This window comes from Pygoscelis adeliae, unplaced genomic scaffold (genome assembly GCF_000699105.1).
Source record: "Pygoscelis adeliae isolate BGI_AS28 unplaced genomic scaffold, ASM69910v1 Scaffold315, whole genome shotgun sequence".
NCBI lineage: Eukaryota > Metazoa > Chordata > Aves > Sphenisciformes > Spheniscidae > Pygoscelis > Pygoscelis adeliae.
This window is the reverse complement of record NW_008824865.1, coordinates 46,343-55,789: the sequence shown is the minus strand read 5'-3', so window position 1 is coordinate 55,789 and position 9,447 is coordinate 46,343. Positions and strand designations below refer to the sequence as shown.

Below are 9,447 nucleotides of genomic sequence, written 5' to 3'. Positions count from 1 at the left end.
CCCCTTAGCTCCTCTCTCCCCCACTGCACATTGCAAAGCCAGCTTAAGTTCTTGGGGCACAGAGTCATCTTAAAGGCTCTTGATTAATATATTTTAGATGAGACACAACAGCTGAAAGTGCGGCAGAGGCCAAGATACACCTGGACATCTCCCTTGCTCTCCCCAGTCTGTTAAATTGCTGTTTCTGGTTAGAAAAAATACCTGGGTCTTTCGTGGTGACTAAAAGCACACTCTTAACGGCTCAGTTCTTCCAAGCCACCCAAGCCTTGCCTGCCTATTGGCACACTGAAATGGCCCACGAATCAAAATTTGCTGGAGAAAGAGGAATGTCACCAAATTCTGTGGAAATTTTGAAAGCTGACTTCATTCCGACTTGAAACAAAGGATTTTTTTTTTTTTTTTTTTTTGTTAATTTCCTGCTTTTCAGGAAGTCTGAGATTGTTTCCAGTGAACGTGGGATTTCACAGAGTGAGGCAAGTAGGATGTAGAATGGGGGAGTCCACGACTTGTGGCACTCTGCTGAGGAAAGCTGCCCAGAGGTGCAGAGTGTGGCCACCCCCGTGGGGTCCCTCACACCTCCTCAAGGCCTCTCCAGGAGTCATCCAAAACTAACAGTTCCATAAATCAGCATCTTTCGTCAAGCAGTTGTTTCTTAGGAAAGCTCTGACCAGTTTCCAAGCAGTGACTCCATAAGCCAGACATCCCAGGGCAAGCAACAAGAACTAATGGGATAAGTGAATCTTTAGAAAAGAGACTGTTGCCTATAAACCTAAAAAGCTGGATTGCCTTTTGCCTTCAGGGCAAGCAGAATTCAGTCACTAGGGTCAGAGAAAGACAACTTCAAAATCCAGCAAACTTGACACACTGTCAACCAAGCAAGAAAATGAACTTTTTTTTTCCCCCCCCCACAACAGGCCAAACTCTGTCATCCTTGCAATGGCACTGAATATAGCTGCAAAGGCTAGCGTTTCATTTAACTTGATACTCATATTGCTAACCCTGATGTGTCATCTGCCAACCTCCGTAATATAAAATACTTTGGGTTACTTAACAGATTTCTGAGCAAGTCTGTCTGATTTCTGCAGGAGCCTTGGATAGTATCACCAAGTATTTCCAGATGTCCCTGGAGGCAGAGGAGAGGGTCAATGCCTCCACTGTTCACCCCGATAGCGCCGTGGAGCTGTCAGCACAAACGCGGCAGGAAGTGGAAGACTTAATCAATGAGAAAGAGGCCCAGTTCAAGGCTAAACAAGAGGAGCAGTCGCGCCTTCTGGATGAACTCGCAGGCAAGCTGCAGAGCCTGGATCTTTCCAAAGTGGCTGAGAAGGTATGTGGCTGAGAATCGCTGGTATAAAACCTGTAGCAAAATAAAGTCGGGTTTGTAAAGAAGTGACGGGCGGGGAGGAACTGTTTAGAGCTTCATAGTGTGAGATACAGTTTGTTCATGAAAAGTGCACATTTCTTGGATGACAGCGTATTTTGTGGGCTGGAACAGAGCTGTTTAATTGGTGGGCTCTGAGACCTGCTGGCTTTCAGGCACCAGCCTTTCATGTTGCTCTCCCTTCTACCCTTCCCAGCCCTGACAAAGCACCCATCTTTTCATCACCCTGGCTCCAACCCAAAGCCCTTTGCTGTGGACAGAGCTCCCACGTGCAGAAAAGTGCAGTGAGTCTGCTGGACTGAGAGCCATCCTCTTAAGCCTGTCCTCAGTTCATGTGCTTTCTTTCTCTAGGCTACTTTTGTCCTTTTTGCAGCTCTGTAGGGTACACGCTATGCCTGTGCAGCACCCAGTCAGGCAGCGCTTCTACTCATACCAGCGGGCCACCCTCCTCAGCATCACCGCGCTCCCATCCTCGTGCTTGAGACAAAGCAGAACTTACAGGGAGCTGAAGTCAAAAGGGTATTTTTTCTGTTGAAGCTGCCTGCTCATTTGTAAATATGATCAAGGGTGGCTTTTTCTTGGGAGAGGCTGGGTGTTCCCTCGGTTTCGCTTTGAAGTCGGCCAGCTGCATTCAGAGAACAATCCCCCATGAAGGCGGGCTGCAGGGGACTGCTCATTAACTCCCCTGGGCAGGCCAGGCCTGTGTTCGAGGATGAGTTCTTCACACGCTGAATTGTTCCCTGTCCTTTACAACTATGGTCATCCCTCCCGACTCCCCCAGCCCTCCTTTTTTCACGGGAGGGAAAAAAGAGACATCTTTATGTTTCGCTTCCCTTCCCCTACATTCCTGCCTAACTGTTCTTTGAGGACTGAAAGTCTTCGGTAGATGTTTATCAAGGCCATAAACACTGAGTTGCTTGGAGGTGTAATCACGGGACACCAAAAAAAAAAAAAATCTTTTTGCTTTCTAGCTACTGCTGGGTTGCATGCCAAACAGGTAAGAGGGACTCATTTACACTTCACAGGAGACAGCTGCAGCTAACTTGGCACAGCTCCTAGGTTTTCCCAGAGAGGTTTTTTTGGCTGCAAAGTATGTCGGTTAGTGACTATCATTTGGCAAAAGGGGTGGGGTGGAAAGGGAAAAGAACCTCACAAGAATGGGGAATTTTCCAATTTTCCCTCTGGCTAAAACAACTCCTGAGTGATTTCATTGTCCAAACAATTGACCAAGTAGTGGGTAGTTCTCAGTACAGTGTTGCTGACTGAAATAGTTTTGCTTTAAAAAAAAAAAGTCTACCCTGAAATTTTCTATAGGAACACATCCTTGACAAAATTCACCAACTGGAAAGTGTTCTAGAAAGATGAAATCAGAGCAACCATTTGGTAGAAGGGAAGGGGACAGCTTTTTAAGGGAGATGAAAAAAAGTTTCTTGTTCAACTTGGAGCATTTCAGCTTCTATTACATTTCTAGAGCATTAGAGCAAAGGAAAAGATACTACTCAGCACCAAACACTTTCTTCCTTATAAAATAGCTTCTTGAGATGGCCAGTTTTTCCTCCAACAGTAGTGAAGGCTGATTGCAAATAAAAGGCATACAGACAGTAATAGCTTCCAGCTTGAAACCAAAGCTTAAAGGCACAGCTTTCCTGTGAAAGATGATGTACAGGGAAAGTGGATGATGAAAGTGAGACAAGGCTTCCCTCATAACCTCCAGCTACTTCAGCATCAGGGAGCTGCATATTTGTAACAAAGTTAAACGCAGGAGGGTGCAGGGGGCACAGAAGAAAGATTAAAGTCACACTGGCATGGACCTGCTGCAGGAACCACCTCCAGCTTGCAGCTCTACTTCAGCCTCCTTCCCTGTGGTACTTGGGATGCTACTGCAAGGGGCAGAAACAACATAGTGTTTCTGTCATGGTAGAGCAGCGTCCTACTCCACCCCCCTCAGCTCAGCGATGGAAATAAAGCCGTGACCGTTTCCCTTGTCTAATCTGTCTCTGCAGACCTGTGGCACTCCCGCAGGAGCCTCTTGTGCCGAGTCTGAGTGTGGCGGTTTAAACTGTCGAACAGATGATGGAAAAAAGAAGTGTGGAGGACCTGGCTGCGATGGGCTGGTGACCGTAGCTCACAACGCCTGGCAGAAAGCCATGGATTTTGACAGAGACATCCTCAGTGCATTAGCAGAAGTTGAGCAACTCTCCAGAATGGTAATAAAAAAATAAAAAAAAAACCACCACAAAACACCCCACACTTTTAGTTGTAACACAAGTTTAGACGCTAATTGACAAAGTACGTGCCTGGCTTACTTCAAAATACTTCTTTTCAGTTGTGTAACTTCATCACGTTTGTAAAGATCCTCAGAAAAGGAGCTTGCTAAAGTGAAACTTCATGGATAACTCTAAACATTAGCCTGAGTTGTTTAAACTAGCATTGGTGGTATGGATCGTGGCCAGCTTTTAAGAGTGTTCTGTGAGTTTTATGAGAAAAAGCATTTCTCATTACTATTACCTCTGACTCCAACTGAATTTTTGTTTTAAAGCAGGCCTTAAAGCATAAGCAAATACGCAATCAAACCTTCTATTTTCCTCTTTAGGTTTCTGAGGCAAAACAGAGAGCTGATGAAGCAAAACAAAATGCCCAAGAAGTTTTGCTCAAAACCAATGCTACAAAAGAACAAGTGGACAGAAGCAATGAAGATCTGAGAAATCTTATTAAACAGATTAGAGACTTCCTAATGCGTAAAAACCTTACATTTAAATAATATTTTAATTCTGGATTTGTGGAAACTATCTTTAGCTCTGAATCATCTTCTTAAGGGGTAATGCAATAGTTGTGTGTCATCCCCCTGCTTTCAGCCAGACTTAGTGTGTATGATGAAATCTGGAACCAAGAGAAAACCAAGACAATAGGAAAGTGAGAGCAAACTGTTGCATGCTTGTGTTCGTTTCAGCTGAGGCTGTTGTACTGCTGTAGCTTGCCAAGTGTGTTCCTAAGTTCTGGCTAGAAAGACAAAGTACTATTAAAGGGGAGGAAAGTCAGCAATTGAGTTTCTCTCTCTGTAAGAAAGCAGGTAGAGGTTAAATGAGGGCCTTGTTTGCTAGCAAGCAGCAGCATGGCAAACCCATTCCTTCCCTGTTTGCACAAGGCTGAGTATACTATTAGCACAAATACATTTATGTGCAGCTGTTGGCTTCATTTCCTGTGGGCTGGCATCTCCCCCCCACAGCCCCAGCATGGTGTAGCTAATCACTGAGATCTTCAAACGGCTTCCGAGAGCTATGCCAGCAGGGCCTATGTGCCCGTGGGCCTCTCCTGAGAGGGAAGTTTCACCCTAAGGAAGCAGTTTTAACACCCTGATTTTCTTTAAGTCCAGGGGAGGAAGTTTCCCCATGATTTTCCTTCATAAGGGAGCAGTTGGACAAGAATTTGAGTACTGAGACTTGATGGGGGGAAGCTTTTACTTACATCTTTGTCATTTGTGTCCATCTATTAGAAGACAGCGCTGACCTGGATAGCATCGAGGCGGTGGCTAATGAAGTGCTGAACATGGAGATGCCAAGCACTCCCCAGCAGCTGCAAGCCCTGACAGAAGATATTCGTGAGCGTATAGAAAGCCTTTCTGATGTTGAGGTCATTCTGCAGCAGAGCGCTGGAGACATTGCCAGAGCAGAAATGCTACTGGAGGAAGCTAAAAAAGCAAGGTATGCAACGCTGTTCTGTATGAGCTGTTTTCCATCATCAAGAGCTTGACTGAGACTTCAATTTCATTGTATCAGAAAATGCAGAATTTAACTCGCCCCGATGCAGATCCTCATTCCTTCACTAAGGGGCAAAAATGGCCCTTTGCAGCGTATGACTAGTTGTTTTTCCAGTTCCAGGTAAAAGCATTGTTAGCGTTAACATAGTCTTGCTCCACAGCAAAGGTGCAACAGATGTTAAAGTCACTGCAGACGTGGTGAAAGCAGCACTGGAAGAAGCTGAAAAAGCTCAAAATGCAGCTGAGAAAGCCATCAAACAAGCTGACGAAGATATTAAAGGAACCCAAGACCTGCTGACCTCGGTGAGTTCTTTATGAGTATTTCTTAAGATCTAGAAACAGCACCAAGTCTGATATTTAGAAACTGATATGTCTGTCTAGGGAAGGCTCTTCGGTACTGCAAATTAAAAACCACTTAATCTAAACCATTCTTGCCTTCACATAAACTTTTGAGTTAGTATGACAGATGCTAGGGAACCATTTGCTCTTTAAAAAAAAAAAAGGCTTTTCTCATCCTGTATCCTGCACCACTGAAGTAAATGAGCAGGATTGTAGCCCTCTAACACAGCAGGTGTGCCAAGATCACTGGAAAGTGTGTTGGCATGGCCATGCTATCAGTGTCATCTACCACTGCAGCACGAGACTAAAATAAATGAGTGCTGGATTAAAGTGGTAATTGCTATAGGCTTGTTAGATAATGTATTTTCAGACTTCATCTCATAGCCCTCATGAGACCATAGTGCTATCTATACCCATGAGGCTTGGCCAGCGTAGAAGATATGCAGCTTCACAAGTCCGTTATTACATGATGGAGTCAAGTGTCAAACTTCAGTTTTGCCTGTGGATTAGGCAACTCTTGCACGTGTAATACAATCAGGTATTTTTTAACCATGCTCCTTAATGCTTTTGCAGCCCCATACATACCCCGCCTTCAAGCAGTGGGCTCTTTCACCTTGACTGCAATTGGCCACTTGTAACAAAACTAAAACACTGTTTTTTGTATCAGATCTATGGACATGAACTAATTAGCTGATCAGGGCTTATCCAGAAAGCTTAACTATTATAGTCAGTATCTTTTGAAGATGTAACTGTTGTCCCTCTTTCTTAGATTGAATCTGAAAATGCAGCATCTGAAGAAACACTGAACAATGCTACCTTACGTCTGTTTGAGCTAGAGAAGAGTGTTGAAGACCTTAAGCAAAAGGCTGCCACCAATTCAGAGAATGTGGACAATATAGAAGAAAAAATTATTACTGCAAAACAAAATGCGGAAGAAGTTAAAAAGGTGAGAAGCTCAGGAAAGATGCTAAGGGAAAGCCAAAAAACCCTCTCACCCCAGGTTTGGCTAAAGGAACATTAGTGAATACATGTGAATGCATTTCATTTATTGGTCAAGTACCAGGGACAAAAAAAAACAACCAAAAACATTTAATGCACTTACCAAAGATAGCTGGTTTTTTACTTACTTTGGTACCAGATAGAGAGAGAAAGAAGTATTGGGAAGTTTTCAGGTTCTAAAATAGCTGCAGCAAACCTGTCATGCTGTCATACTGGCAGCCTTTCATAGATTGGTTTCTGTCCCTCAGCTTTACTATATGCCACAGGAGAACTGGTAACTTTTTTTCCTCTTCCAAAGAGTATTTGTGGTTCTATGACAATGATAGGTTCAGGACAAACAACCCAGAATTTGGCATATAGAGAATCAAACGACAAGAAAAATCATTAGCTCAATATAAAACCAGAGTAACTTCTAAATATCAGAGATGCAAAATTTGCTCTGTGACCATATAGTGTTGCTCCCAATGTCTGCTACACACCTTCGTAATAGCAAAAGAATGCTCATTAACAAAACAATTGACAAATCTGCCAAAGGAAGTTTCATTGCTCCAATCTGTTGTCTACAGTAAGCCCATCAAGTCTCCAGAGAGACATTTGCTGCCAGGAGAGATGTATTATCCATCAAATCAATTCTTTCCAAACACTAAGTAGTATTTCAGGTGGCTGTCAAGTAAACACAAGAGACTTCCAGTACTGCTACAGCTTAACTTGCTTATTGGTTGAATTCAGTTGGGTCATAGAACTTCTTAACCTTGCAGGAAAAAGCACAGCTGAGAAACCAACCTCATGACTTCTCCAGCACCTTCACCTACACAAACTAGGCAGCTGTTCTCGTTACTGAGAGGCTAACAAGGGTATTCCTCCCCAAATGCAAACATTCAGCCAGAAGCAGTGCCAGTTCCTTACCATATGCAGCTTTCCAGCTGTACTAGGGGCCATGGCTCCCATTAGTTACAGTATTGTGTAACTGAATCCCATAAATCCTTGCCAAGTGTTGGTATTAAAGCCGTAAAACAGCCACAGATCTGCAAAAGGGCAACTGATGAGTCTCTGCCCCAGCTCTTAGAGTCCTGAATATTCAGTAGGAAATAGCCCAACACTGTTTCTGCTTTTGTTAACTGAGCTAGCAGTGTAGTCTCTCCTTACACCCGGATTAGTAAAGATAGAGGGAGGAAATGCAAACTCCCACTGCATTGTCTTTTGAATGAGCTCCATCTTGTGCTTGAATCTGGAACAGGTCCTCAATACCGAGCTGAACGACAAGTATAAAACAGTGGAAGATCTCATTGCCAAGAAGACAGAAGAATCAGCTGATGCTAGGAGGAAAGCCAGCATGTTGCAAGATGAAGCTAAAGCCTTGTTGGCTCAAGCAAACAGCAAACTCCAGCTGCTCAAAGGTAAGGCTGTTCTGAGGAGGTAGGTCATCATCTTAGAATATGGAGCAATGTCATGCTGTTAAACTGACTATTCATCAGCAGTAAGGGGGGAAAAAAAAGGAAGTTAATCCTTTGTTACTGAGGTTTAATCTGCTTTTGTTATTCTTATGGACACAACATAGTCTTCTGAATCAAAGATTTCTATAAAAAAGCTGAAACTTACAGTGAGACACAAACTTCTGTTATGGCACCTATCACTGCTCCAAGAACCACTACAGGGAAGCTACCATGCTTAGGACGAGGACTAACCCATTCAAAAGCAAGACTCCCATCTTTAAACAATACTACTAGACCACCCCGCCCCCCCCCCACCCCCCCATCAAAGCTATTAAAACAAAAGGTAATCAGGATATGTCAGTTCCAGTTTACAGATTAATTTAACATTTCCCATTGACAATTAAAGTTGATTGAAACAGGAGGGGGCAATCCACCCATAACTACCAGGGAGGGGGCTAAGTTTTCCTTCTGTTTTTGCCAGGCCAGGAACTCATTCTTCCCCCTAGCTGCTCCTGCACGGTTACAAAGACTCACTGAATAGTCTTAACCATAACAAGCCAAAACATTTCACTGTTCTGTAAAAGCCACCATACAGCAAAGAATGACACTTATTTTCAACATGAATCAAAGTATACTTTTGGATTTCCACTTACAGAAAATTACTCCTTGTTGTTTTATGTCCCAGTGTTCAGGAACAAAAAGGTGCCATTCCAGACCTTTTTTTTTTCCTAATCAGATTCCCTTCCACAGTAAAAATAAGTTTGAGTAGTAGTTTATCCGTAATGATAATGATTTACATTTTACTGCATTAAAACACCCCTAATTAAGCTGTTTTTCCCCTTCCTTTGCTGACAGACTTGGAAAATACATATGAAAACAATCAAAAAGTTCTGGAAGATAAAGCCAAGCAGTTGGTGGAGCTGGAAGAGACAGTTCGCTCCCTCTTACAGACAATCAGCCAGAAGGTTGCTGTTTATAGCACTTGCTTATAAATGGGAGCAGGAAATGCTTGTGTTCAGGATGGATTTTACAAGTATTACGCTAGTTCTTTTTGACATTACACTAAGACCTGATAAAGTGAACAGGTTTTATATTGACTTTCAAGTCACAGAACCAAAGACAAGTAACTTTTTGATGTTGAAAATAAACAGTACTTTTGTATCACTGTACCTACCTAGTATGACTCATTAAGTTCCCTCCTATTTTCAGTAGCTGAAACAGTGCATCGATTAATCCTTTAGCAAGTCTTGCTTTTAAACTGGTTAGAGATCTAATAAAATCTTGGCTCCAACTACGTAATTCTAAATAAGGGTTCCAATTACTATGAAATATAGGATGGTCACTCAGAACAAAATTACAAGTGAATGAAGAAATACCATCCTTGTGTGGTTAAGCTAGCATTTGTGCCACAGTACTCAAAAATGATTAGTTACCTCCGCATGATACCCATTTAGGCTTAACGCTAGTTTCACATCACTGATTATGCAACACTTGATATGCAAAGTGGAAACGGAAGTCAGCACTGAAGGGGTCAATGT

General features: G+C 42.9%; 1 protein-coding gene across 1 annotated transcript in view; it reads left to right on the top strand.

Moving 5' to 3' along the window:
• Window positions 1-9,208, top strand: part of LAMB1 (laminin, beta 1) — a 42,344-nt gene extending 33,136 nt beyond the window's left edge. Inside the window, exons 25-32 of the mRNA XM_009324386.1 lie at window positions 1,086-1,327; window positions 3,385-3,588; window positions 3,975-4,119; window positions 4,875-5,082; window positions 5,300-5,441; window positions 6,247-6,423; window positions 7,714-7,873; window positions 8,765-9,208. Of these exons, the coding sequence (XP_009322661.1) occupies window positions 1,086-1,327; window positions 3,385-3,588; window positions 3,975-4,119; window positions 4,875-5,082; window positions 5,300-5,441; window positions 6,247-6,423; window positions 7,714-7,873; window positions 8,765-8,901 (1,415 nt within the window). The 3' untranslated portion in view covers window positions 8,902-9,208. The remainder of the gene's footprint in view (window positions 1-1,085; window positions 1,328-3,384; window positions 3,589-3,974; window positions 4,120-4,874; window positions 5,083-5,299; window positions 5,442-6,246; window positions 6,424-7,713; window positions 7,874-8,764) is intronic.
• Window positions 9,209-9,447: the final 239 nt, after the last annotated feature.